This window comes from Ictalurus furcatus, chromosome 1, assembly GCF_023375685.1.
Source record: "Ictalurus furcatus strain D&B chromosome 1, Billie_1.0, whole genome shotgun sequence".
Lineage (NCBI taxonomy): Eukaryota > Metazoa > Chordata > Actinopteri > Siluriformes > Ictaluridae > Ictalurus > Ictalurus furcatus.
In genome coordinates this window covers 12,073,158-12,086,855 of record NC_071255.1, presented here as the reverse complement: position 1 = coordinate 12,086,855, position 13,698 = coordinate 12,073,158, and the positions used below count along the sequence as shown (strand labels likewise).

General features: G+C 43.5%; 2 protein-coding genes across 3 annotated transcripts; both read right to left on the bottom strand.

Annotated features, from left to right (window-relative positions):
- Positions 1–1,960: 1,960 nt before the first annotated feature.
- nat14 (N-acetyltransferase 14 (GCN5-related, putative)) lies at positions 1,961–4,305 on the bottom strand. 2 transcript variants are annotated; one of them, XM_053625907.1, is made up of 3 exons: positions 4,079–4,305; positions 3,097–3,346; positions 1,961–2,978 (listed from the first exon to the last, which is right to left on the bottom strand). In XM_053625907.1, the coding sequence occupies exons 2-3, from the start codon at positions 3,175–3,177 to the stop codon at positions 2,187–2,189; spliced, it is 873 nt and encodes a 290-aa protein (XP_053481882.1). In that variant the 5' UTR covers positions 3,178–3,346; positions 4,079–4,305; the 3' UTR covers positions 1,961–2,186. The 2 variants fall into 2 exon arrangements, with proteins under 2 accessions (XP_053481882.1, XP_053481876.1); XM_053625901.1 differs by having other exon boundaries at positions 3,097–3,214.
- Positions 4,306–5,084: 779 nt separating this feature from the next.
- Positions 5,085–13,132, bottom strand: znf628 (zinc finger protein 628). The gene is made up of 7 exons (XM_053635990.1): positions 12,837–13,132; positions 11,560–12,105; positions 11,314–11,386; positions 10,014–11,105; positions 9,482–9,836; positions 7,637–7,791; positions 5,085–7,349 (listed from the first exon to the last, which is right to left on the bottom strand). The coding sequence occupies exons 2-7, from the start codon at positions 11,937–11,939 to the stop codon at positions 5,085–5,087; spliced, it is 4,320 nt and encodes a 1,439-aa protein (XP_053491965.1). The 5' UTR covers positions 11,940–12,105; positions 12,837–13,132.
- Between the last annotated feature and the right edge of the window lie 566 nt (positions 13,133–13,698).

The window sequence follows — 13,698 nt, the reverse complement described above, 5'->3', positions numbered from 1 at the left end:
TGTGTGCATTTGTGTAAAAGGGAAAGCTGAGCACAATGTAAGGTCAAAATGTATCATTCTTCTTCTTAATAATAATAATAAACCATGGTGGCTTAATGGGTAGCATGTTTGCCTCGCACCTCCGGGGTTGGTGGTTCAATTATCGCGTCCGAGTTTGCATGTTCTCCCTGTGCTTCGGGGGTTTCCTCTGGGTACTCCAATTTCCTCCCCCAGTCCAAAGACATGCATTGTAGGCTGACTGGCATTTCCAAACTGTCTGTAGTGTGTGAATGTGTGTGATTGTGCCCTGCGATGGGTTGGCACGCCATCCAGGTTGTCCCATGCCTTGTGCCCCTGGGATAAGTTCCAGGCTCCCCTGTGACCCTGTGTAGGATAAGTGGCACAGGAACTGGATGGATAATAATAATAACCAGTATATAATATACTTATGCACAAGGCAAAGCAAACCTAATGTTTTAAAACTTGTAACTGATTTTAATACAGAACATTACTGATCAGCCACATCTCACCTCTTCACACCTATATATTCACACATTCACACACACACACCATGGACAACAGCCGCTTCAATGCATCAATTGGCACAACACGTTTGAACGAATTAGGGCAGGAAATGCAGAGTCATTTTTTCCGAAACCCACCCGCCCACACACACACACACAGACACACCCCCAAAGACCTATCGTGCAGACAAACTCAACCACAGCTCCAAACACACTTTTCCAGAACTGTGAACTTGCATCTGTTTCCTGAAGACAATAATAGGTACGCTTTGGTTAGGGGACACACTTTGCAGGTGTTTACTAATCTGGGCTCCAGCACGGCAGAACAACAAAGCCCACAATAAACAAGGCATAGTGCCAATTCATGTGAAAGAAGATACTGAAGTAGTAACCTTAGTACACAGTGAAGGTGTTAATTATCTAGCACTCTTTTGTGACCCATTTAGAAAATAATCCGACCTTGCAATGAGTAAGAAACACCTCTTACTCAACGCAAGTCTATGATCTGTGTAGTGCAAAACTAAAACCTGCAGCCATGTCTGATTACAATGAATTAAATCTTGTGGGTTTTTGTGACGTCCAAAGCACAAAGTCCATCATTGTTCACTAAAGTCTGCTACGTGAATATGCATGTGTCACCCCACATAAAAGAATCTGCAGAATAAACTAATTTGTGTATCCACCCCCCCACTCCCACCCCCACCCCCGTTTAAAATGGCCATTCCTGTCCTATCATGCAGAAATAATTCTGGCAATTATAAATGATAATGAAATGAAACCATTATCATTTCATTCAATTTTGTCTGGCATGAATCAGAAGATCAGCCTAAAGGATCCATTTTCAAATCATGACAGTGAATTTTACTGCTGCACCAGGTGCATGTTTTCACCACATATACACAACTGTACAAACATCCGGTGGTGAATGAGGTGCTAGGTGAGACATGTTTCGCTGCATGTGGTACAGGTAGAGAGATAACCGGATGCTTCAACTTCAAACACATATATGCTTGCTCATTGTTGTTTAATGGCTAGCACAAAGTCTGCAACAAATATATTCTAACACAAAGCTTGCTTTGTTCTCTTTTCTTCAAGCATTATGTGTTTATCTCTGTTGACATCTATAGTAAGCCTGCTGCAGTCACTCAGTTTACCACAGCTGAACCACAGACTGCACATCTCTACCTGGCAAGAGAGACACAGAAAGCTATACATTTTGAAACGCCTGCAAGTCATTTTCATATTAAAACTCTTCACAGCTAATTTTGAACCTGTGCATTCAGATCAAAACCATTTTGTGACTAGTAACGCTACATAATTAAAAGCAACCCCTGAGTAATACCGGTCTGAGAAGATTTCTTTAAAAATATCTTTTCGAGACAAAAAGACCACTGGCAGTTCAGTACTATTCTGTCACAGTGCAGCAATATGTATAAAACTGGACTGAAAACACATCAGAAATTTTACAAATACATTTATTAGAGAGAAAAAAAATAAGCAAAGAGGAAGAAAAAACACCACACAATAAATAAACAATATAAATAAATGTAATTTTAAATTCAGTTGTTGTGGGTTTTCACTCACTGTAGTGATGTTACCGAATTTTGAAAATCAGTAATGTCACAAATTATGTAACTATTTAATGATTACAAGCAAAGCTGTAGTTACAAAAAATGTGCCCATTTACACCCATAAGTCTTTAACGAACACCTTTGTCACTGGAAAGCCCAACCAGCTTTTTCCTGGCTCCTCGTAATCCTCCTCCTCTTCACCTTCCACCCCAGAAGTCTCTCCCTGGAGCCGGTAGCCCAGTTTTCTGAAGAACGCCTCTCCTACTTTGGAAGGGAAGGGCACATGAGCATAGACCCTGCGTACTCCGCTCTGCTTGGCTCTGGACTCCAGGCTCTGGACCAGCAGCTTGCCAAGCCCTTCTCTACGGTACCAGCTCTGCACTACCAGCCTACAGATACGATACACACCATGCCGGCTCCAACCATCTCGGGCAACACAGCCAAGCACCTCGCCATCGCGCTCTGCGACCCACACTTCCCCTGCAACACGTGCTCGTTCTTTTAGATCATCTTCATCCACCTTCTCACTGTCTTCAGGCTTAACTTTCTCTGCCTCTTTGTTCTTATACTTCTCTTTGGCTTTCTTGCGACGTTTGGCTTTCTCCTGGTCAGGGACGGGCTTGGCTTTGGCAGCATGTGGGTTTGGTAGGTCTGGCTGGGACCTAGCATGGTAGCTGCTGCCCAAGTAGTCCCAGTAGGGTCTGCTGGAGCCCAAGATGCCCGTGGACCGTGGGATGGTGAGCTTGAGGTACACGATGAGAAGGAACACAGGGATAAACAGGGCTAGCATAAAGGAGTGCACTACAAAGCGGAGCACAGAAGAGACTGTGGCGAGCAGGAGGACCACCAGTGGTCTAGTAAGGAGGTGCAGGATGAGCCGGTTCTCCATCCCTTCACATCCTTGCTGCACAGATAGAAGATAACAGTGTGGAAGTTTGCGAAACAGTGAAGGACACAGAAAGAAGAAATTATGTATGATCAATGAAGCTTACTAAATTATTATTTTTTTGCACAAAACATACCTTGATAAGAGCCTTTACAGCCTCAATATCCTCCTCTCTCATCCGCCGAAGCACTACATCTCCCAGGTCCAAGTGCGCCATCTTATTCAACCTTTATGGAGATTTTCAAACCTGGGTCCTGAAGAGACAGGATAAAGAGAACACTACTAGAAAGCCTACTGGAGGCTTACAAATTACCTTCTTTTTTAAGTTAATGGATTTTCTGGATGTATGACATGGATGTGAATTGTGTTTGGCCTCAATTTCCATGCTGAAAAAAAAAAAACCCAATAGAAACCATCACATAAGTTCTAATGGTTTCCACTACAAATACCATTATAAACAATCAAAACCATTATTGAGCCTTAATGGTATTCACTAGACATAACATGCCACCACCAGAAAGCAACAAATTACCTGTAGAGACCCATAGGGAAAATTACAGTTTCCATTAAAACCAATACAATTCCCAGATTAGAACCATTAAAACCATTACACATTCTATGAGTTTCTATAGGGTGTCCCCCCTCCAGCAGGGTTGTTTCTCATTAAACAAAGTTCACAAAGAATAATCATTGAGTCTCTCGTTAGAATAAATCGCATTTTGTGCTACATGTCCTTGTTAAATGTTTAGAGTCGAGACCACGTTAGGCCAACAGTATTATCGTGTATTACCAAATATAGATCTGGGGGTTGAACAAGACGAGGAGGGAAGGATTTAATGGCTTTTAAACCAGTCGAACACAGATTACGGTCATGCATGCACAAAAAAATGTAGGCTATTTCTGTTATCACTATCCTACACTTGTTTTATCTGGATGAGGACGACGCGTACCGCTATAAGAAGCTTATGAGAATATTCTTAGGGTTTGCAGCGTGGTATGTTATGATATTATTAGCGCTGTGCCGCTTCCGAATGATTATTTACAAGACTTTTATGGAAAACGTCTCCTGTTTAAACCGACACAGTGCTGTGTTCCGAGCCAGCGATTGACCTACTTACCTCAGGAATAAAGGTTCAAACCGTTTCCAAGCATGCATAGTACCCACAAGCTATCATTGCGTCGAAGAGCTGCAGTGTTACTGCTACACGCCAAGCGCGCTTTCAGCGTATCTGCTTCCGTGAATCCCAAAGCAGCGTAAACGCAGAAGGAGCATCAACCGAATCAGCACTGTGCCCTTACACAAGCATAGAGGTCATCTACACCACGACTTTACCCGGTACACCTCTAAAACAATTACAGAATTATTACAGGTAACTGCGTAAATAAATAACTTAACGTCAGAAGAGTGGGCTATAAATAGCATAGATGTTTTTTATTTTTTTTTCTTGACATTGTTTTTATGTCTTCAGTGCAGAATTTATTTATAAAAACAAAACAAAACAAAAAAACCCAACACTGACAGCGTTTGTTGAACATAATTTACTAATATCAACAATTATAGTGAAACTAAACAGACTATGGACATATTCACAGTTCCTACACGTTGGCTGTCAACATGACAGCATATTAGTTTACAGTTGTCCAACATTCTTCAGAAGCTCCTCTTCCATTCGTCGTCTAAGTGTAGTATTGGGGGGGGGGAGGTTCATACTTCTTGTGTGTGGTCTATGAAACGACTCCCTCTATGGGCTGGTGATTAACTCTCACCTTATTCTAGGTAATGCAGTGCTCAGAACACTCCAGGAGACTGAAGTTAGAGGACAACATAAAAAAACAGAGCAACCGTTGCACCAAAAGCTATTTTATCATGCATTTGCCTGTCAATTCTTGTTATAAATCAAGGCCTTTCCCTCCAGTTCACTTTCCTGATAGCTGAAAGTGAAAGGACCAAATGACTTTAGGTTTAGTCATCTGGATCATAAAAGGCATCATTAAAAATTGGTGTATGATCAAAGACTCTGGATGCTGGTAGTTAGTAGTGTGCATTGGTTAGTAGGACCGTGTGTGTGTTGTATCTTAAAGCAATAAACAGGCTTAATTTTGAGATTCCTTCTGAGCTTAGTCTCAGGTCCCATTCACACTGGCTGATAGTCTGCTCTCAGTTTCCAGTATCTTCTGCTCTTCTGATGCCACTTCTTGTGATGTAGTGCCTTCTTTGTCCATGTTCCTTAATCCTACAGAAACACCTTCCGTTCCTTCTGTCAAACTGCTGGTACTAACCTCAATAATAACAATACCTTCTCCTCCCTCTAACTGAAATATGCTCCCCATTTGCCCTGCTCCTGTTCCAGTGACTCCTCCAGGATTAGTAAAACTGCCCCCTGTCTCAGAACTGCTGCCCCCACCTTCTATTACTGCAATCATTTGAACACTTTCCCCATTACCAGTGTCTGCATCTATTTTGGCCTCACTGCCTAATTCAAACACAACCTCTTGTCCACCAAGAGGCATTAAGGCTTGGGCAGGATGGCAAGAAAGACCCAAGTCTTCACTAGGGCCTTCAGGAAAGCCTGCATTTGATGGAACGTCTTCATCACTTGGCGCATCTGTTTGGAAATGAAGAACAAATGCTTTCTCTTCCACTCCAACACCTTCTTCAAACCCTTCCATTCTTTCACTTTCCCTCGCTCCACTCCAATCTCGAAGCAAGTTAAGAGAAACCATCCCAGTCTTATCCTTTTCTCCATCTCCCTCCATCTCTTCCTCGGACTGAAATCGGAGAACGTATGATTTCTCCCCCCTTTCTTCACTTCCTTCTTCCCCTTGTTCACTTTCTCCTTCAAAATGTAACACATATGACCTTTCTCCCTCCACCCCTTCATTCATCTCCACCTTCACCTCCATCTCATCTCCTGGCTCTCTCTCCTCAGTCTCCTTCTCAAAACACAGAACAAAGCGCTCCTCTTGTAGTGGCTCTGGAAGTTTCTCCGCTTCCTCTGCAGCAGAAGCATTTTGCTGGTCACCTGTCAAAATACAGTGGCTGTCCGTTGGAGGTGTAGTTGGGGTTACTGCTGATACAGTGACAGCAGCAGGGGTAGAGGGTGCGTCAGGGACAGAATCTGAATTTGGTGGTGGCAAAGATGTTGGAACATTATGTTGCTGGGACAAGGTTGTTGAAGATGAAACAGAAGCAGCAGTTGTGGTTGTTGAAATAGTCGAAAGAACTAATCCTTGAGTTGCTGTGACAGATTCTGCCTGCACCAAGGACCCAGATTTCTGAGTTTTATTCTTGCGTGCACGCCTGGTTCTAGGGCTCCTGGTGTGGCTAAGCGTTCCTAAAATTGGTCTAGTATTGGCTGTTGGGTTTTGGGGTGGGGCAGGGATGAAAGGAGCACTATTGTTGGTAAAAATAAACCTCTGCTGGGTATGGAGTGGCTGAAACTGTGATATCTGGGTTTGGGCTGGAGCTAAAGTGGCTATCTGTGGCAGTGCTGGTATGGTTTGCACCAAGGGGAGGGGCTGTGGTGCTGAGGGAGCAGGAAGAGTGTTCGTATTGGACACTGTGGGGACAAGAATCAGACTCGGCTGGCTCCCATTGGTGGACTGGCACTGAAGAAGCAGGAAATTCTGGGACGGCAGTTGTGGTGGTGGAGGAGGAGGAGGTGGAGGAGGGGGAGGGGGGGCCGGGACAGGCTGTGTGGGTGTTGGATTGGACAGTGGGATCAGCTGTAGTCCTGTGGGTGTCTGGATCATAAAATAATTTTGTGAGGTGTTTGGAGGAATGTCCAAATTTGATGGTGAGAGAAGGAGTGTAGAATTTCCTTCATTAGAAAACAGAGAACTAAGCCCTCCTGCTGCATTCATATTTAAACTCAGAGTAGTAGTTGGCGTTTCAGAGGTCCCATTGCCATTCTTCGCAGTTTTCCCTGCTTCTTTTATGCATGTGGCCCCACCACCGCTGATATGCGTCCGAAGGTGCCGCTGCAGGTAGGAGTGCATGACAAACTCCTTCCCACAGCGCTGACACTTGTAGTCTTTGCGAGAGGAGTGTGTACGAAGGTGAAGCTGAAGATTGGAGGAGTGTGTGAAACTCTTGTGGCACTGCGCGCATTGGAAAGGCCTCTCACCCGAGTGTGTACGCTCGTGTTGCTTTAGGTTGGATGTTTGCGAAAATGCCTTGCCGCACACAGAGCAGGCATGTGGTCGCAGGCCCGAATGCAACTGGCTGTGTCGCCGCAGACAGCTGGTGTTCTTGAACGATTTGCCACACTCCTGGCACACATAGGGCCGCTCACCAGTGTGCTGCCGCAAGTGGTACTGGTAATGTGAACTCCACTTGAAAGTCAAAGGGCAGTAAGGACACTGGAAAGCTCGCACTCCTGTGTGCACCTGCACACATAATGGAGAAGAAGCCGAAAGCTTGAATTTGTATTTGCTTTTTTAAATAATTATAAGTAAACAGGTGAAAGAAAAGGATGGCCTGCATTGAGGTCTGTCGCATAGAATCAGCTAAATAATGACATTTGATTAACAAATGCTAACATGAATATCATTTCTGAATCAAAAGTGTGAATGAAACTCAAAGAAACCCCCAAATCCTACCATATTCTAGTCTTAATGCGATTACCTACTTTGTCAATGTAATCATTTGGCCTAAGAAGCATGGCAGTGTTTACCCTTTGATGTATGGACAGTAGAGAAGACCTCTTAAAGCTTTTTCCACACTCTGTGCAGCGGTACGGTCTCTCTCCTGTATGATCTCTCATGTGATAACGCAGTCCTGATGAACCCTTAAAGGATTTCCCACATTCCAAGCACCGATATGGCCTCTCTGTTAAGGAAAAAAAGAGAATTGAGAAGTCTCAGAAATTATATGACCAGGGAATTACTTGCAGTTGGGATAAAACCTTCTTTAATTCCTAGTAAACAATTTTGCCTTGATCTTACATAACCAAAATAGAATGAACCTATGGAATTTTGATGTATGGTGCAGCTTATTTTCTGCTAGCAAATACAACCCAATTCCAAAAAAGTTGGGACGCTGTGCAAAATGTAAATAAAAACAGAATGCAATGATTTGCAAATCTCATAAACCCATTTGTTATTCACAATAGAACATAGAAAACATACCACATGTTTAAACTGAGGAAAGGTACAATTTAAGAAAAAAATAAGGTAATTCTGAATTTGATGGCTGCAACACGACTCAAAGTTGGCAACAAACAGCTGAAAAAGTAAGGGTTACTAAAATGAATCAACTGGAGGTTAATTGGCAACAGGTCAGTAACATGATAACATGTCAGTAACATATATAGAAAGAGTATATTAGAGAGGCAGAGTCTTTAGGAAGTAAAGATGTGCAGGGGTTCACTAATCTGTGAAAAACTGCATCCACAATTTGTGGAACAATTTCAGAATAATGTTCCTCAACGAAAAATTGTGAAGACTATGAATATCTCATCATCTACAGTACATAATATCATCAAAAAATTCCAACATTCTGGAGAAATCTCTGTGCGCAAGGGACAAGGGTGAAAATCAATACTGCATACCCGTGATCTTCAGGCTCTCAGGCGGCACTGCATTAAAAACAGGCATGATTCTGTAATGGAAATCACTGCATGGGCTCAGAAACACCTCCAGAACTCACTGTCTGTGAACACAGTTCACCGTGCCATCCACAAATGCTGGTTAAAGCTCTAGCATTCAACGAAGAAGCCATATGTGAACGTGATCCAGAAACACCGCCGGTGTTGGCTTCTCTGGGCCAAAGCTCATTTAAAATGGACTGAGGCAAAGTGGAAAACTGTTCAGTGGTCAGACGAATCCAAATTTGAAATTCTTTTTGGAAACCATGGATGCCACGTCCTCTAAACTAAACAGAATTAAAGAGAACATGGACCATCCGGCTTTTTATCAGCACTCAGTCCAAAAGCCTGCATCTCTGATGGTATAGGGGTGTATTAGTGCCTATGGAATGGGCAGCTTGCACATCTGGAAAGGCACCATCAATGCTGAAAGGTATAGACAGGTTTTAGAGGAACATATACTTCTACCCAGATTCCATCCCATTTTACTTCTGACAGACTCTGCCTCTCTAAGATACTCTTTTTATACCCAGTCATGCTACTGACCTGTTGCTAATTAACCTAATTAGTTTCTTTTTAGTAACACTTACTTTTCCAGCCTTTTATTGCCCCCGTCCCAACTTTTTTGAGATGTGTTGCAGCCATCAAATTAAAAATGACCTTATTTTTTCCGTAAAATTATATAGTTTCTCAGTTTAAACATTTGATATGTTTTCTATGTTCTACTGTGAATAACATGTGGGTTTATGAGATTTGCGAATCACTGCATTCTGTTTTATTTACATTTTACACCGCGTTCCAACTTTTTTGGAATTGGGGTTGTAAAAGACAATGTGTATAGTGGTAGCATTTACATGTTTAAAAAGACCTTTCCCCAGATTCAGATTTACGCAGATTAATTCAGTTCAATTTATCCAACTCGATAAAGCTCACCGTTATTTGCAGCAGAGCCCTTGCTACTGCCTCCTCTCCTTCCTGCCTTCCCTGATGCCCTGTTGGTTAATTTCACAGCTTGCTTCTCTCCCTCTTCTGTGACTGCAATGAGGCTGACATGGATCTCCCTTTCTCCCTCCTCCCCCTCTCTCTTGGCAGAGGACGAGGAAGACAGGGGCATTGAGAGGGACAGAGAGGGAGGACAGACTATTTCAGCCTCTGCCTCTGCCAGCAGTCTCTGCTCCTCAGTGTGCGAGAGCTGGTGGTTAAGAAGAGATGACAGCAGGGGGAAGGAGCGGTCACATACAGAGCAGCTGAATTGAGATCTGGACTGGGACAGTGCCAGAGGGTGCACCTGGTTGAAGAACAATCCAGAGAAAATCACATGTAACAATCATAATGCTATTCTTGCTGTTTTCTCCCCAATTTACAACCTTAGCATTATAAGATTCTCCCATTCAGTCTTAACCCAGATAGAACCTTATAATACTAAGGTCATGATTTGTGCTTAATTTCATTTAGTACGACTCACCTGTGCCATGTGTCTGCTCATTGAGCTGCTGTTCTTGAAGCTTTTACCGCAGTAAGCACACTCTGACAATGTAGCCACAGTTGTGTCAACTATGGGCGTGGTGTCATCTGAGGACATCTGGGCCACGGAGCTGGTGAAGCTCTGGAGCAAGTCATACTGAACCTGACTGGATCCACCCCCAATACCACCCAAGCCAAGTAGTTCTGTCCCCTGCCCACTCTCTGACACTGTCGTGGTTTCCACCACCTCCTCAAAGTCCGCCAACAAGGGGGCCATCCCAACCAATGAAACCCCACCACCCTGAGCCTCTAAGCCTTCACCTCTGATGTCTTCACCCCCATCCCCTGCTCCCAGGCTGTGCAGATGCAAGGCTTGATGTTGTTCCAGGTGTGTTTGGGTTCCGAATGTCTCGTTGCAGCTGCCACAGCTGTACAGCAACACATTAGCACCAGTTTCTGTTGACTCCTCCATGCTCACTTGTACATGCTCTGAGCCTGTGGCTGTCAGGACACTCTGATTGCCTTCAGCCGAGGATGATGTACAGGATGAAGGCATATGATGAGATAAGAAGACCTGACTAGTTCCCCCCTCCTGCCCACCTACAAGGCCCACCATGTCCGATATTGTCATTTCAACTGCCTTCAAATCATCTGAGGTTGCCCCCTCGAACACCACCTCCACATTTGTCCGTGACCCTACTTTTCCTGTCTTCCCCCCGCCCTGAGCCTTGACCTCTATGTGGGAGTTGCGATGAAGTGCCAAGTTGGAGGAGTGTGTGAAGCTGCGACCACAATCACCACAGATGTATGGCCTCTCGCCCGTATGTATGCGCATATGTTGCCTTAGGTTGGTTGACTGGCTGAAAGCCTTGCTGCACACCATACATACATAAGGCTTGACACCCAAATGCACGTTCTTGTGCCTACGCAGGCTGCTGGAGTTTTTGAAGGCTTTGGGACATCTGTCACATGGATAAGGGCACTCGCCTGTGTGTTGGCGTAGGTGATACTGGTAGTGAGAACTCCACTTGAAGGTAAGAGGGCAGTAAGGACACTGGAAGGTGCGCAAGCCCGTATGCACACTGCGATGGACCTATATTTAAAAATAAAATTAATAGAACGTAAACCCTAAATTCATTTGCAGTACAACACTTGATAACCAAGTAACAGTTAAACTATATATTATCATTAATCAAAGACAAAATGCATCTATTCAAATGCACATGGTAGGCCTGTTATGTTTCTATTGTGGAGTCTTAGACAAGACCCTGGTGGCCCCGATACTGGCAGGTATTGCTCACCTGTAGGAGAGATGAGCGCTTAAATGCTTTACCACAATCCTCACATTTATAAGGCTTCTCTCCTGAATGAGACCTAGAATAAAATGTAGAAAAATATTATTAGAAATCGAATTCATTCTGTTGAACAGAGCTCCCGTTTCACTCCGAGATGCACTAAAACCATGTTATATCAACATGATTTTGGAAGAACATAAATCACATTAACTCAGTATTCAGATCTGTTTAGTGAACCATTTAACTTCTTACCTCTGGTGATAGAGCAGAGCGGATGAGCCTTTGAAAGCCTTGGGGCAGAGGTTACAGCGATATGGCCTCTCATTGTTATGGCTACGCTGATGATGTGCCAACCTGGAAGACCACTTAAAACTCTTCCCACAATCTAGACACTGAAAGGGGTGTTCAGGATTTTGTGACCCCATCGTCCCTGGAGACGTTGACGATGTCACCATCTCGACTCCCGTAAGCACGACGGTTTCGGTCCCTTTCTGTTCCTCTCCACTTTTCTCTTCATCGTTATCCTCCTCTTCCACTGAGGGAAGAAGCGATGGAAAAGGAGAGAGGGATGATGGAGTCTGGCTGGGAAGAAGCTCCGTTTGGACCACCAGGGTAGCGACAGAGTTGGCCATTGTACCCTATGAGCAGAGGAGGATGCTCTGGGTTGTAGTGCAGATGACTAGTCTTGTGGATCCTTCCAATTTACGGCAGCCATTGCAGATGTTTAGTGGAGTGTTCCTGATGTTGTGTATCCAAGCTGAAATGCGTACTGTAACTTCTTCACTTCAATTGCCAGAGCTGTATAGATAATCATAATACTAATTATATTAATACATCCCTGCTGAAAAAAAAAAAAAAAAACCAATAGAAACCCTCTGAGAATTTGTAATGGTTTTAATTGAAACTGTAATGGTCCCTGTAAGTCTCTACTGGTAATTTGTTGCCTTCTATTAGTGGCATGTTATTTGGGATACCATTAAGCACCGGTAATGGTTTTAATGGTTATCTGATTGTTTGTAATGGTATTTGTCGTGGAAACCATTAGCATTTCTGTGATTGTTTCTATTGTTTGTTTGTTTTTTTTCAGCAGGGATGTTTCACCCAAATCATGATGTGCCAAATTTAAACCAAATATAAATGTGTGGCTTTTCACAGCATAGTTATCATTTTAATAGTCATAAAAACCACAAAGTCACGTGATTTAAATACCAACAATCCACGTTCTGATCTGTGCTTTACTTGACCTAAATAAATATTCACAAGAGGAATAAAGTATGTAAATGAGTAAAATGTTATAAATAATTTGACTAATAACTGATCAGCATTTCCCCTTTAAACTCCTCCTCCCTCCCTCCCTCTCTCCTCCTCCTCCCCTTCCTCCTCCGTCCCTCCCTCCTGTTCTGTATCGGTGTCCCTGCTGCGTTGTCTCGGGGAAATTAAAAAACCCAAGATTAGGACAAAACAAATCAAAAGCCAGACTCGGACACCCATACTCTTATATAATGTTGTACAAATCAACATTTACTTACTCTCTTACAGATTTGTGCATATATTTGTCCAGTCACGAGCCGGCCTTCCCGCATCCATCTCACTGCTCGTCTTGGTTTCTCAAACGTCGCAGTATTTCTCGATTTTTCTGCACATTCACGGTGCATATGTCACTTGCCTGTACTTATTAATTTTACTAAACAGTTTTGATGTGTTGAAATGGTGCTGAGGTCCGCAGTGATAGTCCATACAACCTTAACAATAATGTCGAGCGCAAACTAACCAACAGTCACCCGCCTGCTTCCGGCTCTCAGCAACGACGAACGCTATTGGTCCTTTCCCCCTCCTAACTCGCTCATGTTATTGGTCAGCAAGATCAACGCTGATAAATTGATACTAAATATCTTTAAATATTGTCCAAGAGGCGGTAAACGTATAATAATCGTCGTATCGGCACATATATCATATCGTTTCTGTCTTCCAGCATAAGAATTGATGCAGAAGAGAAGAGCAAGGCGTGTGTGCGTCTGTTACAATGTTTCTGGGAAATGTAGTTTTTGTGGCATGGAGGCGAGGCCTAACGCACAGGTTCCCAACCCTGGTCCTGGAGTAGCCACTATCCTGCACATTGTAGTATTTCTAACACACCCACTTCAGTTGAATCAGGTGTCAGACCAGGGAAGACATTGGAATGTGCAGGGCAGGGGGTACTTCAGGACCAGGAATCTGTGATATATCAATGAGACTATTGAAGATGGCTTTGGGCTACAATTGATATGAACAGTTTTGCAACAATGGCTAAGTGCTACGATAGTGTTAGGACTGCTGCTGCCACCAACATTTTTGCACTCAAGTCTCCATAGTTGATAACTTCAACAAAATAGACTTCATGTGAAAACTATA

What these genes read in the sequence shown, in the direction of transcription:
- nat14 (XM_053625907.1), bottom strand. Translation starts at nt 3,177, where the DNA reads ATGGCGCACTTGGACCTGGGAGATGTAGTGCTTCGGCGGATGAGAGAG. An exon ending in CTGTAAAGGCTCTTATCAAG is followed by an intron (nt 2,979 to 3,096) that starts GTATGTTTTGTG and finishes CTATCTGTGCAG; the next exon opens with CAAGGATGTGAAGGGATGGA.
- znf628 (XM_053635990.1), bottom strand. Translation starts at nt 11,939, where the DNA reads ATGGCCAACTCTGTCGCTACCCTGGTGGTCCAAACGGAGCTTCTTCCC. An exon ending in GCTCTGCTCTATCACCAGAG is followed by an intron (nt 11,387 to 11,559) that starts GTAAGAAGTTAA and finishes ATTTTATTCTAG; the next exon opens with GTCTCATTCAGGAGAGAAGC. An exon ending in TACTGTCCATACATCAAAGG is followed by an intron (nt 7,350 to 7,636) that starts GTAAACACTGCC and finishes TTATGTGTGCAG; the next exon opens with GTGCACACAGGAGTGCGAGC.